The sequence below is a fragment of the Anguilla rostrata genome, chromosome 1 (assembly GCF_018555375.3).
Source record: "Anguilla rostrata isolate EN2019 chromosome 1, ASM1855537v3, whole genome shotgun sequence".
Classification (NCBI taxonomy): Eukaryota; Metazoa; Chordata; class Actinopteri; order Anguilliformes; family Anguillidae; genus Anguilla; species Anguilla rostrata.
In genome coordinates, this window is record NC_057933.1 from 49609555 (window position 1) to 49632893 (window position 23339).

The window sequence follows — 23339 nt, forward strand, 5'->3', positions numbered from 1 at the left end:
AGCCTGTTGAACCAACGCAGTAAATGTCACATTTTCCCCCATGTTAAATGCTATTTAAAGGGTCAGGCTTTAAGTGGTTGATAATCATCTAAAATTGTGGTTATGAATTAACCCATCAATTAGAGGCCTAAATTTCATCATCAGAGACAGCTTCACAGGACGAGATCTTGTTAAACAGGAGCCTGTTTAGGCACAACCACATAAAGTACTTCTGAATACATTTTGAAAACTCACGTTTGAAGGGATATTTCACATATAAACTACAGAAAAAATGTCATATAATTATTTTACTTTAGAAAAACTGATATTGACACAAAAAGACAGTGGTCAGTATTCAATCAACATTTGTTCTTAACTTGGACATACAAGTAAATGTAAACATTACAATTCCTTTTAATTGTTAGTCAAAGTTAAGGGGAAATGTTGACTGAAATCCAGCCATTATCTTTAACATCTGACACAATCAGAAGCCAATGAGAAGTAACTCTGGAATTTTCTAATTTGTAAATGGGCCTATGGTACCAGATACTGGAGATACATGTCCAGAGAGAGAGCTTATTTTATTTTATTTAAATATAAAATATGTTTATTTTCAGCAAACATTTAAATGTGTTATTTGTGATGACACTAACAATGAGCATAGAGTGTAATTTTCACATAAATAATAAAAGTAAGTGTTTGTGCCAGGAACTGAGAATCCTTTCCATTGTATCTCCAGTGACAATGACACGTTTATTAAATTCATTCTGTAATGCTAAAAGGAGGATCTGAAGCTGTGAGCACCAACTGAGCACAGATTTAAGCCAGAGAAGGTGGGATAAAGAGCATTTTTGCAACAAATACATCTTTAAGAGCCATTCATCAGGAATCGCCGAATCGAGGAGGGGCAAAGAGAAGCCCTCCTACTCACTCATACTTGATTGACAGACCTCTCACCTAATGGCCATGAAACACAGCGCTACATATGCAAACGGAACAAATCTGAATTCAGCTGTTCACTTCCATTAATTTTTAATCAAATATAACTTTTTCCTAGGCACCTGAGGCCATGCTATGAAAAATTAACAACTACGGAACGTGCCTGGCTGGTTAACGTGCCTGTTCCAGTAACAACTTCATAAAGGTCATTTACTCAATATGCATTTGGGTAAGATGCCTTCCATTCGTTTGCTAATACTTAACAAATTTACACAAAACTTATAAAATTAGATTCAACAATATAAGAATTCTCAAAGACGATATTGAGCAGAGATACATGGCTATCAAAAACAGCCCTAGATAACCTCTAACTTGGTCAGATAATTCCCCGGTATATGGTCTGTCACCTCTGCGGCACTTCCGGCAGTATACAAGCGAAGGAGAGAGAGCAATTACCACGTCAATATCTGATAGGGTATTCAGGCTATGTCAGTGTCTGTCTCAATGCGAAACCCCTCTGGCTACCTCCACCCTCTTCTGCTATGTGCACTTGACCCGTTCCCTGACCGGTGTCTGATGCGATGTCACCAGGGGTGACGCAGCTGCGTCAAAGCCGACCACGGAACAGCCAAAGCATGAAATGAGAAGCTGAGCCATGGAGCCGAACACAGGCGTGACAGGCGGTGAAATAAAGACAGGGTCAGGTAGCCAGGGAAACCTTTACCTGACAAGTCAAAACTGTAAGACATGCTAAGCGGCCGAATTACTGCAAGAAAAACAGTTGGAATGTTAAAGAAGAAGCAGGAATACAAAGACAGAACAGAATAAAACAAAGGCAAAGCAAAACACACACAAACTTTCTGGTAGTGGTTTCTAAAATCTAACTTCCTGTTAGATAAGAATTTCAAAGAAGTAGGCGATGTTCCCCAGCCTAAAATCCCTCAAAGTTTTTTTTCTTCTTTTTTTCTTACTTTATTCAAATAGAACCCATGTCTATATCTTGTGATATTTCAATAAGATATCCTGATCTTGGTATACATGTGTTTGTTTCACAAGAAGTAAAGAAATATACAAGGAGGTCTGCATTAGTTTGATTAATAATTTTATACTGTTCAGAATTCTGCACCACAAACTATAGCCTGTAAATTTCACCTACGTAAGTTCACTTTGCCTCTGGGTTTGTGCAGTACCTAAAAGGGGAACTGCAGTAAAAGCGTACAGAAGATCGTGCCAATATTCAGTTTTTTTAGCAAATTAATTTTCCACAGAAAGCCTGTCTGTACAGACTGGCAGAAAAACAGGCAGTTTTAAAGCTCTGTCTCCCACTACAGAGAGATGTTAATGCAACCGTGTCAGTAGGTTGAAAACCCTCTTAGAATCTGAAAGGCCATTGAAAACCTCATGCTGATTATACTCTGGCCACTTCGCTAAGCACAAAACAGTGGGAGCATGGGAAAACAGGATCTGGAAAACCTTGAAGAACACAAAGAAGGCAGTAATCATAGAATGCTTCACTTTAGATCATAAAGACCTGTCCTAAAGCTTGTTATTTTTTTTTTGGGGGGGGGGGGGGGGGGAGAGACACCTCCGGTTGTCAGCCTGCCAGATCTAGTTAACTAGAGGAAATTCCCCTCATTAATTGCATTCATTTTGGTGAATAACACCTTGAACTCCCCACACAAAATTGGGAGGTTTCAAAAGCGCTTTTACAGTGATTATTTACTTTGCAGACCAGTGTAGTTTTTGGCTTTTATGGCCATGACATGGATTGCCCTCATTCTTTTAAATACAGAATTTGGCAACTGTCAAAAAACCACAGCAATGAAATCATAAAGGAGCAGAAAAATAAAGACTGAGGATGTATCTGGATACAGTCCAGATACATAGCAAGTACACGTACAAGTATGCCAGGAAATCTACGCTCAAAGCAGCAGCATGATGTGGCAAAGCAGACACAGAGAGACAGAGAATGACAGAGAAGGGTCACAGATCCACACCGCTGGATCCAGAGACCACTCTGTCTCAGCCATACTCATATTTGACGCATTCTCCATCTATCACAGCTCAGTGTAACAGCAGTACACAGGGCACCAAGGCACACTGTCATACATTGTAAACAAGGGGTCTGATCAACAGAAAATGCTAACTTTTCTTGAAAATTGTTTTGCAAAAAAGCCAGAAAGGGCAATTAAATTTCAATTCTGCATTTCTGATTGACCACAACCTCTGTTTCAACACAAAACAGGAAGGATGTAATTCATGTACAGTTTTGCAATGAAGAACAATATGAATGGGCCTCCCAAAGGACAATTAAGATAGATAGACTCAAAGTTAACACTCTTCTAAAGTATAAATGTATCTTTAATTACGCTCTGTGCCTGGGAGAGTAACGTGTATAAAGGGAGGCTCCCAACTGTTTAACATCCGGGTGAAACTGCTATCCTGACAGTAACCCCTAGCATGTGCGTATGTATGTATGCGTGTATGCGTGTATATATCTAGACATGTATGTAGACATGCATGTGTTCTGCTGCACACGGCCATGCCGCTCACCGAGCCTGCTCCGTCGCATCTCATCGGGGGAAACGGGTCTCAGCTTCCTCTCAGACTTGATCTCGTCCAGGATTCGCTCATGGAGGCTCCGGGGCCGATAGGGGTGGGGCTTCAGCTTCCGCGCAGCAACCTGCATGCAGACAAGCGTGACTGACAGCCCAAGACCGTAGCAACAAGCCTGGCCAGGCTCCTCCCATCCCCCTCAAAGCAGGTCCAAACCAGCAGAGAATACTGCCACCATCTCTTGTGCATCCCTGAATATAACAGAGCTAATCTGTAAAATGTGACAGGAATCGAGCATTCATCATATGTAGTTTTTATTATTTATTTTATATTCATTTAATTTTACCTCCATTTGTGAGTCTCACTCATCACTGAAAAAAAACTCAATTCAGGGGAGCAGACTACGAGGCCAATCCACACACTAGAACAGTGCCTTAACAGGACATGCCACCCAGCAACCCTTATTATTATTTACTATTCCCCATTTTATTTTATTTCCCAATTCGGAAAGTTCGATCAGAACTGTAACTGTTCCATTCCTGCAATGTCCTCCGTCTGTCAGACATCAGTAAATATGTGTTCAGCCAGGGGCTGCTTCTTTACACTCTGTGGTCAACCAGAAAAGTAATTCAGTCACTGCACCGGAAGGCTGCACGCAGCTGGGGCAACAGCCGCACACCGCAGCCAACAGATCAGCCAGAGGAGTCACTGCTGAGACAGCTCAAGTTGAACCCTCCCTCCCTGGTTGAGGCTATGCGTCAGTCACATGGGAATCCCAGAAACTACCGTCACAAGCACGGCCCGTGGGATGCAGCAGAGTACCATGCGTTTCAGCCGGATAGGCCGCATGAGAGCGATCATCTGTGCTTTTTTCTGGCGTTGAACGCATTCAGGCGAGGGGAAGCACTCACAGGGTTGAGGGGGGGCCGAGACCGGATGAAGTCCAGGATGACCTCATGGGCGCTCTTCTTTAACTTGGGGGGTACGTCCCCATTCACCTGAGAGGGGGCAGGGACACAGGCAGGTAAACAGCAGACTGCAGGCAGGCATAATGCAGAGTAGACCGAAGGCATAAAACAGACAACAAGGGGCGTGGTCCTGCTGTACCAGCCTCCTGGCCCCAGTGATCCATGACTAATCTCTCATATTCCATGTGACAACAAACCACTCCCAGCAGCTGGTGGAGAGAGGCCTGTTCTACTGCAGATCGTGCTGCTGACAGGGTGGGGAGGGCATGTAATACACTGTAAGCATAGGAGAGGAGCAGGAAAAACACTCTTAAGCCATATGCCTTTGGGATGAGATAACAGGAAATAACAGCAGTTATGTTCTGCAGTTCCTCATTGGCATTGCTGTCTTTAGTTGTAAGTACAGTCATCCCAGGTGATGCCTGCATGTTTCACAGGGGAAGCTAAATTCTCAGGGACCCATGAGAACACTGTCTGAAGATTGATGCGTAGACCATCGCTCAGTGAGTATCAAAGCCACGACAGTTTTTCATCAAGCAATTACACAAGATCTCTCAAGCTTCTGCTTTGTTGTTTTAAATATACTTCTACTGGAGGTAGTCATTAAAGGATACTACTAGGAGGTAATTATATTGCCTACTCTTGGAAGAAATTAATGTGAGCACCTAAAGAATTGGATTCCAACCAAAACCATTCAAATGAACTGCTAAAAGAGTGACGGCAGATTTAAAGTGAACATGGGGGTTCTAACGCTTGAGATTCCAGCACACAGTCCTCCTCAGCCCAGGCTCTCCCACACTCACCATCACCTTGCGCAAGTTGTAGCGCTTGGAGCGGATGTCATCCATCAGCATTTCGTAGGGCGTGAGCTGGAACTCGATGGCCAGGGGGTTGTACTGCCTCTCCTGCACCTTCTTCAGCTTGACCCCGTTACGCAGGTCCCTCATCACCTGCACCCAGAACCGGGCCTGGAGGAGCAGAGCGCACAGTGAGGAAGGGTGGGGTGGGGCAGAGAGGGCAGACACCCCTGAAGGTGGGGTTCAGTGCAACACCATCCAGTCACGGCCCACCATTCTCAGTTCTGTCATTTCCCTGGCCTTCCGTAAAGGAGTATGGGATCAGTTTTCCCCTATTCTTACCCAGTCAGCGTTCTGCAGCTCGTTTAGGTCCCTGGCCTGCTGCTCGACTTTGACCCCCTCCATCTTCCGCAGATTCTACCAATCAAACAAAGAAGGGTTAAACCACAAGAAGAGGTGGCAGCCTTAAGCCAATCAGAGCAGGAGATGTTAAATAAACCAAAGGGGTTAAAGAGACAGGACCCCACTGAGCCTGTCTGGCTTGATCAACTAGCCTACATGCCATTTTCCACTGGAGTTCCATACCAGTTCCATATTCGTTCCAGTTTTTTTGTCTCACTTTGGGACTGGGAGCATTAATGAGGACAGGAGTCCCAGATTTATATTCAGAAAGAGCAAGCACATAAAATTCTGAAAACGTCTTTAAAATGAGGTTTGATACGTTGCTCAATATTACCGCATAAGGCAGCATTGTTGGTTGTCTCTAGGCAGTCTTCTTTCTCCGAAATAAGATACGGCTGGATTATCTTCTAAGAAAAATAAGCACTCAATGTGCTCCTAATAATAGTTTGTTTCAAATTGAACTCTGGTATTTGGAGAGTGAAAACCAGTCACAACAGATGTAGCCAAATCCACTAAAACTGAAAAATCAAGGAAAACTTTAGCTTACAATGCTTTTAAATTTCAAAATTCATCAAGGGAGCGAGCAGGACTAACCTAAAAGTTGTTGCTCAATTATAACCAAACAGCAGGAGGCAAGATGGCTCTCCAGGTTGTGAGCTCCCTTTAAATTAAAGTGTGGATAGACTTGGGGATTAAGGACATTTGTGGCCTGAAAAAAATGATACAGGATCAGCTTGTGCACCCTTGTTCCAAACTGCAACCATTCTGTGAAACAGATAGACGCTGAACCAGGACCAGTAGCCGGAGACAGATGCTCTCCCATGCTGAGGCATTGCAGTGAGCTGGCCTCATTTATCCTTCTGATTTAAGAGCCTGGTTATAAAGCAAGAGCATCTTTACCGAGGCTCTACAACCTTTTGGGACCTGTGGACATAAATTGTCACCCGACATGTAGAGTCATAAAATGGCTCTAACTGCAGGAAGGGCTCACTGGAGATAGATAGTGGCCATAATGCTGCAGTCACTCAGGTCAAGATGTGCCACAGGCACTGTATTATTATTACTGTCAAATTTGCAAATCGTCACACCAAGGCCCTTTGTGCAGTATGACATCAGTTCCATGTTGATTGTTATAATCTACCCATAACTTTCTTTATCCCATATTATTATTGACGTAGGGATGATAAGCACACTGTTAGCAATACTAGAAAGCCGAGATGAGTTTTTCCTTCCTTTCCAGTGACGGAATTAAAGAGCAGGGAAGTTCAGGCTGATATCTGATGGAGAAGTACTGAATGTAAATGACAACACAACTTAGTACTACTGGATCACTGTAGTGGAGGGAGGAGGTGACCCGTGACTTTTGTCAGCATTGTTATATAGACTCAAAGGGAGGACCCATCAGGACTGTGTGGATAACTATTTGCTCATTGCCATGGAAATTACAAAACATATCTATGGTGCCCTTTAAACTTATCTACACCTTTGATAAAATGAGCAAAGAAGCCTGTGAAAAATTAACAACACATTTTATTAACAATAAATAAGAAAATGAAATCTACTGGAGGAGGAAGAATAGGAAGAGGAAGAAGAAGAGGTGAAAGAGAAATGAAAGAAGAAGGAGAGGTGGAAGAAGAAGAAAAAGGAAAGGTGAGGGAAGAAGAAGAAGGAGCTAGAAGGAAAAAAAGAAGTAGAAGAAGCGCATTACAAAATAATCCATTTCATTTATTTAAAAAAAAAATGCTTTCCCATGACTGTGGGAGTTCTCATTAATCATATGCACAACTGCACCTGATTGCCCAATTAGCATTTGTTTAAACAAGACAGTTTAACAAAACAAAAGCAAATATTTACATTTTAAAAAGTCTCCCTCCCTCTCAGGCACTAGGTAATGATGTGGCCGCTGAGCAGCCAAGCCCCAATTTCTGTTCCTGTTTTCCTTTGCAGAGAGTATTAAGACAAAGCACTGTCACACAAAATAAACATTGACAAACTTGACATCTTTGAAGAAATCAATCACGAAGGGATGGGCATTATGAAGTTAAATTAAGTCTGGATATCTTTGATATGTTGTCTTGATAATTTAGGTTAGAAAGGGTGTTCAGTGAGATTGCACAGGGAAAGTTGTGTCACTTCAAGCACTTAGTGCAATGCTGTGCACTTTGTCAAGCTTTATAAGGTCATATGGTCCAAATCTCTACAGCAACCATTTTTTCTTGCGTGTTCTCCACATTCCACTATTTTTTGTAAATGTTTTTTAAAAAGACAAATATAAAAATTGTTTATAAAGGTAGCAGCCATAATGGAAATGGAATATACTATATAAAATCTTTCTCATTATATTTTCCAAGATGTCAGAATATTTACAATATATAGCAGAACACCCATTTCATTAAGGGGCTGCTCATAATGAAATTGAACAATTGTTCTTTACTTTTAAGAAGAGATGCAGAAGCTGTAAATGTAATTCACCAATATATCTGGAAGCTTCCTAGTCACTTCCTGTGCTTTAGAAAACCTATAAAACATTTTGAACACAAAAACTGTAAAGCTTTCTTGAAAGACTTTGAACATCAACCTCACATTATTCCCTGAAAGGAGAAATATCCTACAGGGAAGTGTGTATTTCTGTAGGAAATGTCTCTGTTGTTATCTTGCCCAAGTCCCCCTACTAATCTCATGATTAAACTGTAACCAGATGTGGCCGAGATTGAATGAACGGCTTTTAATTGGGATATAGTGCAGCATGTTCATTGATGATTGATTCATTTAATTAATGATTAGTATGAAAAACAGAAGCGATGGATTCATCAAGAACTGAAGCAAATTCCATTGTTAAAACATACTTTTTGGGGCAGGATTTACCAGTCTCACCTATAGAGACCTACCTAAACAACTATTATTTACTTGTAACACAAGGCACGTTATTGTTCTGAACATCACTGTATCCCTCTGTGATTAAAGAAACACAATCGTGTGTCCCACTGACCCCCCAAACCCCACTAATCTCCTTTTTTCCACAGCATAATAAGGATCTGCTTGCGTTTGTTGCATCTGGAATTATGTAACCAGATGCAACCAAATCCGCCACTCCATTCAAAGGCCCCACAGAGAGGGGCGTTGTGTGAGAAGACCATGTGCTGTGCTGATTCACAGGAAGGATTCCAGTATGAGGCTGAGGTGGCTATGCTTGAGAGCCAAAGAACCCAGTTGTTCCTAATATACTACAGTTGCCTTCTTAAAGTAATTTTGAAGCAGCCATTTTGCAGTTTTTCATGTTCCTGAGGTGTATTCATTCCAAAGGTAAAAGTGCTGCATCAGCACAAACTCGCATACGCTTTAGGGCCAAAGCTGCAATCAGCGCGTAACTTGTGTTCATAAGGGTCGACAACCTTATAGTCCACGACATCTTTTTCCTGAGAGGAAGAGAGTACTAATCTTAGGAGGAGTAGCCTAAAAAAGTATCAGGAGAATGTTTCATCTTGACAGTCATTTATATGCATTGCTTGTGGCCATCTCCAAATTCTTCCTTGCAAAAGAGACTTAAAATCTCAAATAGATTAGTAAATGATTGTATATATAAAAATCATTGGTGTCCTACTGTTCTTAACCCACACACAATCAGCTAATTGGACATGTGTCTACTCTCAGACTGGAAAAGATTGGATTCACACAATGAAAACTTCTCACAAAGCATGGCAAACCATTATTGAATTCATTGATAAGTGTTTCCTACGACTTAATGACAGTTTTTTACATGTTTAAAATGCCACTTTCATATCCTCCTTTACCTCCTACACTTACTCTGACTTTCTTTCAATCCTTTCTCTCTTCTCTATAGTCTCCCATTTTTATTTGTTGTAATATAAATGAGTTTATTTATATGTTCATGTCAGATGTCAAGGGTGACATTGTTACATTGCAATATAATGTAAAACTAAGGAGTTCAATGAGAAAAACAAAAAGTGTTCCTGCTGCTGACATGCAGCCCAGAGAACAGATGTTAAGACAGTCCTAGCAGGATGCAGACAGGGTAAAAACAGCAGTAAGGATTACCACCACCAGGAGAACTGGGTTCAACAGCTTAAGTGTCTCACCCTTTGGTGCGAGGGCAAATATTGCACACCGGCACAAAGCTAACAGTGTGTTTATTCACACCCACATTGGCCCTGACTGAGCGGTGTGTCACTGGCCTTTCGCCGTTCTCTCCTGTGCTGCAGAAAATCCAATAAACCAGAGGTAACCAAACGACAACCTGAATGCTATCGACCTTGTTTTACCCTCCAGTAAAACACGAGTCTGTATTCCCACTGATACTAATGACTGCACAATACAGAAAACCTCCAACTGAAACGCTCATTCTTTCCAATTCCCCGTGTGTATCGCAGTCCTGGTCAATGCACTATCCTCTGTCGGTCTGGGGAGGGTGTAGACTACCACATGCCAGCCTCCGATATTTGTGGAGTCGCCAGCCGCTTATTTTCATCTGACAGCGAGGAGTTTCACTGGGAGAGCGTAACGCGTGAGGTTCACGCTATCTCCCCCAGATCCCCTCCCTGCTGAACAGGCGTCCCAACCAACCAGTAGGAGTCGCTAATGCAACGATCAGGACTCATATCCTCACCGGCTTCCCACTCGCAAACACTGCCAATTGTGTTCATAGGAACGTCTGACCAAGCCGGAAGTACCGCTGCCGGGGATTGAACCCTCTGCGGTGGTAGGCGAGTGCTTGTACCTCCACACTACCCAGACGGCCCGAAACGCTCATTCTTTAAGAGTAAGCAATGACCAGTCATTACTCGTTTACTCATGATGTCGTTTACACTCTCACCCCACTACAAATTAAAGCGTACAAACAAACGGGGAGGCACTTCATGGCAACAATGAAATTTATCTTGGCTAGTCTATTGTGTTGCCATAGCACATCCAACAATTACCAGTCTGTAGTCAGGACGAATGCAGTGTATCCCTGCTCCGTCTTGCCACACATGGTACCAGCCCTCACTTGATGCCCACTTGAGGTTGTTTTTCGAATAGGCAGACTTTTCTAGAACAATGGTGGTCATGGATAACAAAAGGCTGAAGCCTCCCTGACTGCACTGCGACATCAAAGATTTTATTCTCCCCCAGTCTGACAGATCCTTAAACTTCAGACAGAATCCATCTGCCCTGCTCTTTCAGTGTAGTGTTCCACATAAACTACAGTTCTACAGTCCTGTTTAAGCTCTGCTGTGCTGGTTTAGCCTTACCAGCATGTGTAATGTTGCATGTACGGGGCCTAATCTCCATCTTTCCTTTGGGCAGCCACGTATGCAGTCAGCCAAGGCTCCCCCATTTGATATTCAGAATAGAATCGCCCTGGGGGGGGCAGGGATAGTTAGCTACCATGGTCACAGACCCCGGTCTTGCAGAGTCTGCTGGTCTCCAACAGTCCCGTACATGTGACGGGACTGTTCTAAACTAGCTGTGCTATTGCTCCAGCAATGCCAACAGTCATTTGCCAAAGGTTCTATTTAATTTCATGGGAAGATACTTTTTTTCCCTCTGAAGCCAAGAATGGCTAACATATGGCAGGGTCACATTGGCCCAATGTAAATTTCCAGCATTGCCACCCAGTTAAACACACCTAACAAGACCAAACAAGTAATCATCTATAAGCAGTCGATTGCACATTTGCCAAAGATACTTTAGAAAAGTCCAACATTAACTACATGTTCTTTACTAAGAGCTAAACCACATTAAACTTAGACAACTTTGATCAGTTTTTGGGTCATGCTGACATAATGATGGTCCACTGACAGAGACACAATAAAAAGCCAATATGAGCTAACTGGGTCAGGTTAACAGGGGGTCAGTGGGTATCCAGAGGCAGAAAACCAACCAGACTGAGGCCTTCTGATACAGGAGCCTGACCAGCTCGGCTCAAGGCTCTCAGAGGCTCACCTCTTTGGCACTCTTGATCTTCTCCAGGAACGTGCAGAGCTCCCTGGTCTCAGCATAGAGAGCACGGCACACAGCCTGGTAGTGAATGGGCGCGTCGGAAGGGCTGGGAAGGTGAGAGGTGCACAGCTGAGAGAGAGAGAGAGAGAGAAAGAGAGAGAGATGGTTTTATTATTCATTTCTATTGCATGAACACTGTTGGCTGTAGTGTAGATTTTACTAACACAATTAGAAATGGCCAACAACCACAGCACGTTATTTAGAATGGAATGAGGAGACAGCACATCTAGATTTCATCCTGGGTTGTAAAACAAGCACACTACTTCCTGACCTGAACCATGGTGTTACACGTTACTAGGGTCAATAGTGTGTCATTCCTTCTGTAACTAAATGGCCCTGACATTTCAACATTTCTCTTGGCTTGCCCCAAAGGAATTTCATCCACGAGTTGTGTGCCGGATAGAAAAACTAAAACTACTAGTGCTATGTGCTACATGCTAATACTACCACTACTGCTACTACTACCACTGACGACCACTACCATTACCACAACCACTACTACCACTACTTTTGGTATTCTCAGTATGTTTAATACGTCGATATTGGCTATACTACACTGTGCTATGATAAGGGTCATCATTTTTATAAAATGTAGTATCAAAGATATTGAACATTAAACTGTCAAAATCAAACACAAAAAAACAAAAAACAATAAAGGTGCACATTGATATTGGGACTAAACAAGAGAAAAATTAAATATGTCAATTTCCTCTCCAGGAAAAGATGACCCAATTCTTCAGATAAACATGGGCATATGATTTCTGGACCGAGGAATATTGATTTTGAAGGGCAACTACAGCCATTATTGTCTGTGTGGTAGACAACGGTTTCCTTCTAGAGGGATTGTCTTTAACAGGAAAGGGAGTAATAATTCCAACACTCTCTCACATAATGACACTTTTTACTTCTTCCTTGACTAGATAAGTGTGCATTAGACATTAGAATGCACACTTATGTAATGTTCCAGCACAAACATATGCACGTCCCACTCAAGCAAGCAATTGTTCCAGGAATTAAGGGAAATTACAGACATGCCAACAAGAGCAGGCTCACTCACTCTCTCAGATATTTACATCTGCATATATTGAATCTTTACTATCATATCGCTTGGAAAGACAATCTTATGTATTTATGTCCCGGCAGCAACACGTGACTTTCTATAACTTAATTTCCACAGAGATTATACGGTCACATTATATTATTAATGACAGATTAAATGTGATCTGTGAAGCTTTAATTCTTAATACCACTATTAGCATCACCTCATTAATCAACATTAAATATATTTAAAATATATATTTTTTTAATTTCCATTGTGCAAACCAGGCAATAATGGTTCTCTTATATTCAGCTGAACATATTCAGCTGGAAAAGGGTAAAAAGCCTAAATAAATAAGAGTGATTCTCAGGTACTCTGAAGAGCAACATGGTCCAAACAGCACCCTGTGCTTAGAGCCCTGCAAGGCAATGCTAAACTGCCCGCAGCATAACCCCAGGAGGGGGGGCTGCAGTGTGCTGCGTACTCCCCATATTCCCCAGCACCCTCATCACATGACAGTGGGAGGGCTGCAGTGGGCTGCATGCTCCCCATGTTCCCCAGCACCCTCATCACATGGCAGTGGGAGGGCTGCAGTGTGCTGTGTACTCCCCATGTTCCCCAGCACCCTCATCACATGGCAGTGGGAGGGCTGCAGTGGGCTGCATGCTCCCCATGTTCCCCAGCACCCTCATCACATGGCAGTGGGAGGGCTGCAGTGTACTGCATGCTCCCCATATTCCCTAGTACCCTCATCACATGACAGCAACCCCTCAGGACTACGGAGTGAATGGATGCAGTGGCCAACAGCAGTGCAGTCTGCCATAGAGCATGTGCTCTGAATTGACAGAGAAGGTTGCAGCATTGAAGGCTGGCTTATCTAACCAATACAATTTGGCACTCTAAATTTGAAGGAAGCATACATAAAAAATGGCAAAACTCCAGCAACTGAACAACAGCCTCAGTGAGAAAAGTAAAAAACATTCCATTTGCCAGTGCCACAGATAAGATCCGCAATTTGTTGTGAATGTAAAAGGTGACACGTGATTGGTTGTGCAGGCCTTGGCAGAATGTCTGACATGATTCTAGGTGTACGCCTCAGTCACAGCAGTCCCGTGGGCAGGAAACCCTGACCAGACCAGCAACAACATCGTACAGTCTGCCTGCATTCATTCCAGAGGAACACGCAGGCCAGAGAGCCTGACATGTGACTGACAGCGTGACCGGCCTCGGTCTCTCACCACGGGAGCGTGAACATCAATGCCACGGTTAAGACATGTAATATGCAATCTTTCAAAGCAAAATAACCCTCTACCAACATCAGCTCCGTGTCTCCACCGTTTTTACTCATAGATCAAAGACTTCAAAGAATTCATTTATATCACTAAGCCAGAGAGATTGTTTCCCAATTTCACGTGTGTTCAGCATTTGTTCTCAGCAAAAATGACAGAGAGGTAATCAAGAAACAGCACAACATGACAAATGTGTTCCATTTAAGACATAACAGTGCGAATATAGGAGTTCTCCAAGCCAAAAGTAAGAAATGCCAGAGAAGCACAATGATTAAAATATAATTTTCCCCATACCAGAGTTATTAAAACTGGGCCTATTATATTACATAATAAGATGGGTCTCCCAAGTAACTCAGTTGATAAAGATGGTTGACACAAGTGCAAGCTAGGTCCTACAGTTGCAGATTTGAGCTCTGTAATGTCCCCAGCCAACTATGCCCAGAAAAGAAAAACAATAGGGCCTAGACCAACATATTTATTCAGTGTTTCCAAACCAGTAGTAAACCAGCCACTTAAACAAATGGATCTAGCTAACTGGCAGCAGCAGTTCTTAACCCGCTTTAATAACCCTGCAAAGCTCCAGCCCATCCTCGTCTCTACCTTCAGGATGTCCCTGTAGCCTCGAACGTAGCAGGCACCGGCGCCGGCGAGGCCTTCCTCGCCGTCCTCATCCTCCTCCTCCTCAGTGGCCTCGTAGCCCTCGTCGGGGCAGGCGTCGCGCTCCGACTCCGGCATGTTGGTCATGAGGTCGATGAGCTGCTCCAGGGGCGGGCTCAGCTCCCGCTCCTCGCTCTCCTTCAGGCCGAAATCCAGAGCCTTGTAGATCATGATGCCCAGCGACTCGATCACCTGCAGGACACACAACCCGCCCATTGGTCAGTTTATCTAAGGCCACTCCCCTCCCGGCACCTTCACATAAAATAGTTTACATATTTTATAGATTTTACATATTTTCTGCTAATTATTACACTATTTTTCACACATTGATTTATCTTCAATTTGACAGAGACAAACAAAAATTCAGATAGAAAAACTAAAATCAATGTGATCAGATGAGGTGTATAAAGTATTTCTAGCGTGTGCTAAACTGCCGCACCGCTAGATGGATTTCTCATTACAGTGAAATATTTTCAGCGCTAAAGAGGACTTGATCGTTATCAGGCAAGCTTGTCCACACAATGGGTGAGGCCATTTATTACTTACAGTCACATGAATAGTCTGCCTAGTTATTACTTACTCCTTGTTAGCAGGAAACTGTCAACAAAATCCTGCGCTCAAAGTGAATTGGAAACCTATGAAAATGGTTTGGCATGCATGGACTTAGTTTCACTCAGAAATCTTAACAGCAAACAGCCAGAGACACAAATACATTTGTGGCTGGGCCATTACCATCGTCAATATACACATTGTACGCACCGCACTGCACATCTCTGCTTTATCAACAGTTCGCAAAACATCTAATGACTGAAGACTGACACAGACAGCAGATTAGAGCTGTAACCTCAGGCTCCTTCTATAGCACTTGCCACAAGGTCAAGGTGACATTTTTGACCTGCATTTGATTAATTTATTTGAGCTATAATTCTAGTGGTGATGTAGTCAATATCTTATTTTGAATGCATCTGAATCACTGCTAAGGGCAAATTATGTCTCCGCAGTGCTACAGCAAAAAAGACAGCAGGACATCAGTGCAGCAAGGAAAAGGCTTGAAAAAGATGAGAGTAAGCATCATTTCCCACAACATGGCCGGGAAGAACTTATTTGAACCCACCGAATGACAGCATACAGAGAGGTTTTTATATCCATTGGGTAAGATGCTAAAGAGCACACCAGTAAGCTCTGAAGCACTTGGCATGGCTTGTGTTTTTCTTAATGAACCAGCCAGAGAGGGTGCTTTCATCGTTATTTCAAAATCACAAAGGGAACAACCCAGGAGCCTGTTAAGATAATATTTAACAGAAGCTTACCAGGCTGCAAAAAGAAATAGCTTATGATGCAGGCACTCCCTTTCCAAGCAATCAACTCTCAGCAATGCTACAATGAATCGGCTCATGATGTTCCTAAATAAATGCTGTCAAGCATTTCCATTTTCATTTTTCAAGTATTTCCATGTTACAGTTCAGTTATTAGCCATTGAGGCTTTGACATAATTTTTAAACAATATTTCTCCAAAAGTCCTCCTCTACTTGTAGGCTATAGCCATTATATATAACCACTGTACAACCCGTATAACCCTTGTTTTAAAAGGTAGAAGTACTTCCGTGTATGAATTCACATGCTAACTAACAACACTGCCCCATCCAGTTGCAAGTGGTGTCTGATGTGAATATAACATAAAAAGTAAAGTAAGCTATTTAATACATTTTGCTACAATCTACAAAGTCAATTGATTACCAATGCATGAATTTCAATATCATGACAATTGTGCACTAGAACTTCCTGTTCACCAACAGCCAAAAACGTTGCTGGTCAATAAAGCCAGGAAAGCCAGCCCTGAGGACAAGGGTAACAGGCCCGGATCAATATCATCAAAGAGGGTTGGGAGACTAGCAGCATCCCCCATTTGCTGTGGCTCAGCTGGGTCACAAAGAGAACCCCTGAGGGAGTGTAATTCACTCAATACCTACTGCACCACTGGAATTTCAACCAGCCCTAACCGAAAAGCAAGGTTTATTACAGCGCTGGAACCATGAAGAAATCTGACAACCAAATGACAATGCAACAAACATAGACCGGACGCATGACCATCAACATACTGTCTGAACTGACCAAAGAGAAACAGCCCACAGAAAAAGTCATAAAGGAGATGGCAAAAATAAGCATGAACTGATTCACAACACTGACAACTGATATTATCATTTATGGCGAACATAAAGTCGTTAAAAGACATTAGAGTACGTTTTTCTGCCCCTGCACTGCTTTTTCATCCTGGGAAACTAAGAGACTGGCGTTGCTATGGACACAAATGGGGGGGTGCATAAAAGAATGAGGTCTTTTGGTAGCCTAAACCATGGAGTTAATTTTGGGGACAAAGCAGTCTGCTGTTTCACTGGCACAAGGAGTGCAGCAGAACGCTCCATCTGCTTTCGTCTGTCAAAATATACTGTCCTCCCTCCCAAGTACTTCTATCAGCTTCCAAAGAGGCTGGCAGAAACACTGGATTTATATACATGAATGTTTTGTACATTCATACACAAGAAAGAACACCAGAGAATAGGATGAAGACAGGTTTTTTTTCTGCGCCAGAGCAGGGAAGTGAGAACTCACGGTGATCCCAGCTCATTACATTACATTATAGGCATTTAGCAGACGCTCTTATCCAGAGCGACGTACAACAAGTGCATAGGTTTCATGATGTAGAGGCGCAAAAGAAACACTAGAGCTCAATGCCTGCATACTTGGCTGCCACCTATGCGCGCGCGCACACACACACACACACACACACACACACACATACATATATACTGTATATACATACATACACACACATGCTCACTCTAAAGTCACCTCTGTGTGGTGTAATGAAGGTCTCATTACTCTCATACACTCTCCCATACACAGAGACTCAAAGAAACACCGTATACACAAAAAACACTTTCTCTTACACACACGCACTCACTTCCTTTGCATGGTTGATTATGGGGACTTTATGTATGGAATGCACATTCCCTCAATATAACACCTGACTAATGTGTGGGGCTTTGTCAGGCTCATATCAGAGCTGTACCTAGTAAACACCCTTGGTAAAGCCACACATTAAGACAACAAAGAGTCATTCCATACTTTAATCCAGGTTCGAAGTGACAGAACAGCACATCATAAAGCCATTCATATTGCTTCCATATCGTAAAAAACTCCATGCTTGAGAAATCAGCCTCTGAATATCATGACTCACTTTATTATTTGACATATGGTGCCATTTTTCACAAAGAGAAACTGAACCAAAGCCTACATCCCTAACCACAGAGGCTAGGATTTTCTATACAGTTTTCATTGGCTAAAGAAAGAAAGAATCTGGCCCATCATATCTGCTATTCGGAGAAAGAAAAATAACCAACAAAGGGATAGTGAGGGGGAATGCATATGGTACTGTAGTTCATTCATGCACTTCTAAATCAGTTTCACTAAAATACTGTCAATAATGGGAATGAATGAATTACCATCCAGGTCCTCATAAGAAGGAACACCATGAGTGAGGTTGTTGCTTGAGAAAAATTAGCTCAACTGCATCAGCTGAAATTTAAACAAAGCTGATTTACATTGCGGTGAAACAAGGAAAGTGAGAAGACAAGTAGTGAGGCCTTCATCACACCACACAGAGGTGACTTGAGTGTGTGTGTGTGTGTGTATGTGCGTGTGTGCGTGCATGTACAAGTGCGTGAGTGAGTGAGTGAGAGGGAGAGACAGAGAATACATTTGCCACGCTACAACAGACAACACAATTGCATGATTGTGTTTCAGAACCTAGTACGTGGTTTCACACATATGAGCTAAAGGGGTGTAAGAACAAAGCAGTAAGCATCCAATTGACATTTTACGGGTAAATACCAAATAAAACCCACCGGAAATTACATCTCTTTTGAAATGCTAAAATTAAAATGCAAGCAGGGCAAACTTTGGGCACATCCTGTATGTACAGAAATCCAACAACCACAGAAAGTGAAAGGAATTAGCAGACCTGCCGTCAACCTGGACAAAATAGAAAGCAACATTTTTTTTTTTTTGGTGTGCGACGCATATTGATGGGTTCATGCAATAAAGTCATTGACAGTACACAGCTGTGCCACCTGAGCCACCTATTACCTATTTGATTGAATACTTTTATCAATATCGTTTGAATTTATAAACAAATAAATAAATCCAATCATGGAAAATCTATTTGCTGAGTAAAATGCACATTATTGGAAAGGTACTTGTCAATTTGTCAATCCTGGCTGGGATTCAAACCGAAGACTTTCTAGCTGTGAAGCAACAGTGCAACCACGGTGCCCCCCGGGATTTTACTCAATATAAGGAACTTCTGCCTTTCACAAGAAATTACTCAGCAGGATCTAAAATAATCTGTGAATGGGTTGCGCAGTGCAGATGTTAAGTCTTCTGTATGACAAAAATAGATATAATTTGTGTGTCTTAGTGTTATGTAATGTAATCCACCTCCCAATCCCACCAGAGCAACCAGCCACAATGACAGCTGTGATGTCATCAACATGTTGTCACTCTAATCCAACATGGAGCCAGCCCTTACAATCATCACATGACAAGGCAGAAATAGGCCATTCTAGATCACATGTGAGGGGCGGCAGGGTGGTGAATTGGGTAGCACTGTGAATCTCGGCTTGGGGCCTTTCTGTGCGGAGTTTGCATGTTCTCCCCGTGTCCGTGTCGGTTTCCTCCGGGTACTCTGATTTCCTCCCACAGTCCAAAGACATGCAGGTAGGCCGATTGGAGACCCTAAATTGCCCATAGGTATGAGTGTGTGAGTGAATAGTGTGTGTGCCCTGTGATAGATTGGCGGCCTGTCCAGGGTGTATTCCTGCCTCAGGATAAGTGGGTATAGATAATGGACGGATAGATCACATGCGATACGGTGGTCATAACATAAATCACTGCTTTACTTTGTATGCAGTTTTGTAGTTAAAATGGTACTGTGCGTTAAACAATATATTACTACAATAAATTACTATTCGTTGCAACATGTTACCCTTCTTCAGTTTGAATAGATATCTTCAGAAATACAAACAAAAATAACTGTCAAAAAAAAGTATATACAGCAGTATGGTTACTTCTGTCTGAAGTGCTCAGTTGAAAAGAAGGCAAGAAAAAAAGAGCAAGAAACAGCCATTAAATAGTCAAAAACTATTTTAACTATCCAAGGGAGACCTTACATTGCATCTAGCTACATAAAGCTTTTAGCAGGCATTTATCCAGTGAAACTTACACACCATACATTCTTTACATACAGTAAAAACCATTTATAAAGCTGGATATTTGTAGAAGCAATTCAGGTTACGCAGTTTTCTTGACGGTAATGCACAACTTGGGAATTGAACAAACTTGCAAGCCCAGTTCCATAAACATTATGCATTCATTCAGTCTTCCTATATTTGAGCTTTTTAACAAAACAAAACTCGGGTTACACTTTTTCATTCGCTCCAAAATAAATTTCAAACTCACAACAGCACACATGAACAAAACTAAACCTGCTGAAATGTGATACTTGATTTACTCTTTTGTTTGGTTTACTTATTAGCACATTTGAAATGGTTAGCCTGGGTCAAATACACCCAGGGACATTATTGGGATTTTACAGCAATAAATAAATAAAATTTTTGTAAAAATACCATATATATTATCTTTATCTGAATTCCAGAAAATATAAACACTATGGTCAATAGTTACCATTTAGCTCTGCTACATCACATTTAACAATAGAAGCGTCATTCATTTGTGATAAGGGTTTGGCTTATTTATTGGCTTATTTATAAAGTTTATTATTATTTTTTTTTAAACACTATACTGAAGGCATGGGATATAAATCATCTTTATCTGATATTGTTGATATTTATTGTTTTGAATTGACATTCTAAATTATTATTCATCTTATTATATTCAAGGAACCCATGCAGGAAAAAATAAGAATACAGATGATTAACAATAAATTGAAACACAAAACAAGAACCACATTTTCACCGGTTAAGTCACTGGTTATGAACTACACCTCTCAAAAGCATAATTCTTATTTTAGTAAAAGTTCAAAATGGGTCAATTTGACCCAAACCAAACACAGGGGTTAAGGAAATAAGCACGTGGTTATGCTGAATGCCAGGCAAATTGTGCTAGAAACCAAAATGAGAGCAGAGAATAAAGGGTTAAAAGATATTACTCAAATAATATTTCCAAAATGACTTCACATGCTTGCTGCTTAACCTTCTCAGTAATGCACATACAGTAATTTATAGCGTGTATTGCTAAACATGTAGAAGCCCTGTTCTGAGAGAATCCACTGACTGTAACCGCCTTCTGATTAAGGTCCAGATTGTGGTCAGCTGTGGACTTGGGAGGGTCGTCAGTGTACCGTATCAGAGTGCCACCCCCCGGCACAGCTCTGGCAATCAACCAAGTATGCCAAATGTTTTGGGGGCGGGGTTCATGTATTACCAGGGAGAATCTGGCTCCCAGTGTGGCTCCCAGATGAATACAGAGAGCCCTTTCGCACTATGCCAAGTCTGGCACAAAGCAAAGCTGAGAAACGCGCGAGAGACCACTCTGGAACAGACCTGAATGGTGAATACAAGCACAGGCCCCTTTATCCAGATAAGGCAGGGGGGGCGGGCTAAGATCACCTGATTACCTGATTGACACATCAATAACCGGGGCAACGGTGACACCAGCGGATCTGTCCTCGCCCGATACACAACGCCTGGGAACCTGGAGACCCCGACTGACTGGGTGCAGAACCCCGTCCTTTGTCCATCCCCGCCCGGATACCGTTACAACCCAGAGATATTCCCTTACGATGACAAGAGGGTCATTACAGCCCCTGTCTGACTGTCCTTTGATTCAGCCAGTCCCATAAGGGACTTTAGAGCTTTCCCATTGTTCCTTCTATTCCTTCTATATTGTTCCTGGCTTTATGGAAGCATGCGCTTGGTGCATACAAACTGAACAGACTCAATGAAGAACAGGTGAACAGCTCATTGTTTTGATATTTGACACCCCATTTTGGGCGTTAGTTCACAGACGCTGCATCAAAGGAGGCACTATGTTTGTGAAGTACTGACACTGCATTCCACAAAAGAACAAATAGTGGGAGACAGAACTCCCAACACACAACATGATACTCTCCTGCCCTCACAAGGCAGGGTTAATGGAAAGCAGTCAATAATTTGTTTGTAATTTGAGCTTTATTTGCCACCCAATGCAGAGGCTACAAAAGTCATACTCTCTCAAATTCACACATGCACAAATGCACTCATACTCTCTAGCACACACACAAACATGCATACGTGCAACTAATTTGTGCATGCATTTGTGCAATTTGTACTCGCATGTGTGCACATAATTATATGTACCGACCTACATATACACATGCACACACACACAAGCGCAAACACACGCACACACACGCACACACACACAATACTGGCAACACCATTAAGTTAATTAACTATAAAACATACGGACTGAATACATACATTTTCACAGTCCATGTGCGTCAATATGCCGTTGCGTTTCCTAATGGCGGCACGCACACTATCCTGCAGACCATGAATAGCCACTCGAAGGAGGACTCGTTTGGGCGCTAGGGTTTTATCGGAGGCCAATTAGCCTCAGAATGAATCCATCAGCAGGTTTATGAGGGAGCGCAGGGTTAATACACACAAGCTCTGCTCTCCCCACTCACACAAGGGACCGCTGACGGGAACATGACTCCGCTCCAATTAAGCGCCATCGTCCTATTCCCAGACTTGTGACAGCGGAATGGAGGGGAAGGGGGAGGGGAGGGGGGGGAGGGAGCGGGTGTGGAATGGTGCACAGGAACGGGAGGAAAATGACACAGTGGGTTAACACAAGTTGCCTGTGTCATTGCCAGTCTGTGTCTGTGATAGCTGGGTCAGCTACCGTACCTTAGTGTGGGTGGCTAAATACTTCCCCACAAAAAAAACGCTGCTTTCCAATAAAAAGTATCATATCGTCAGGGGATAACAACTGGACATTTCAACATGTTGAACGGGCCTGGCCTGCATGCGGTTTATAAAGCCGTGGTACCGTATCACAACTATTACTGAACACCGCAGCCCCTAAGAAATCTACCCCGCCAAATGTTTCCCCTTTACCAAAAGCTGCTGTTTCAGCAATCACATTTAGAAAGCAGTTAGAAAGCAGTACCCATGAAAACCTGCAGTGCTAGGAGAAATAAAACATAAGAATTTAAAGAGAAAATAGAATCTTTATCACCAAGCTGACCTTGGGAGCTTTCCCTGAAAGCCAATATGGCTCTGTGCTTCCTCCCTGACCACTGCAGGGCAGCCCTTTCCCTTAGGATGTGAACTAGAGCCTCTACAGAGCCCTCAAATGCACAGCCTTCCCCATTCATCCTGGGTCATCTGCTGTCCATGCAGCCTGAAATACAGCAACCATTCACAGGGACACAGGGAGTAGGGGTGGAGGACAAACCTGCAATCTCTTGGTTACACCAATAGAATAGAATAGAATGGATATTTCTATTGCCATGTGACCTAGGCCTAAGGCAAGTCCTTTCGGTACACCATGACCATTACACAGACCTAACCAGAAAATCACAAAATAAATACACTTACTGACATATACAAAGATACAGTATATGTAAATATAATACAACAAAGTTTAC

General features: G+C 42.4%; 1 protein-coding gene across 5 annotated transcripts in view; it reads right to left on the reverse strand.

The window, feature by feature from the left end:
• LOC135257492 (protein spire homolog 1-like) overlaps positions 1–23339 on the reverse strand; it is a 55962-nt gene that overhangs the window by 13627 nt on the left and 18996 nt on the right. For 4 of the 5 annotated variants that reach the window (XM_064340262.1, XM_064340291.1, XM_064340281.1 and 1 more), the window contains exons 3-8: positions 14570–14818; positions 11585–11710; positions 5582–5656; positions 5246–5410; positions 4386–4472; positions 3472–3601 (exon numbers count right to left, since the gene is read on the reverse strand). In XM_064340262.1, the coding sequence (XP_064196332.1) occupies positions 3472–3601; positions 4386–4472; positions 5246–5410; positions 5582–5656; positions 11585–11710; positions 14570–14818 (832 nt within the window). The remainder of the gene's footprint in view (positions 1–3471; positions 3602–4385; positions 4473–5245; positions 5411–5581; positions 5657–11584; positions 11711–14569; positions 14819–23339) is intronic. The other variant, XM_064340270.1, reaches the window with a different exon arrangement.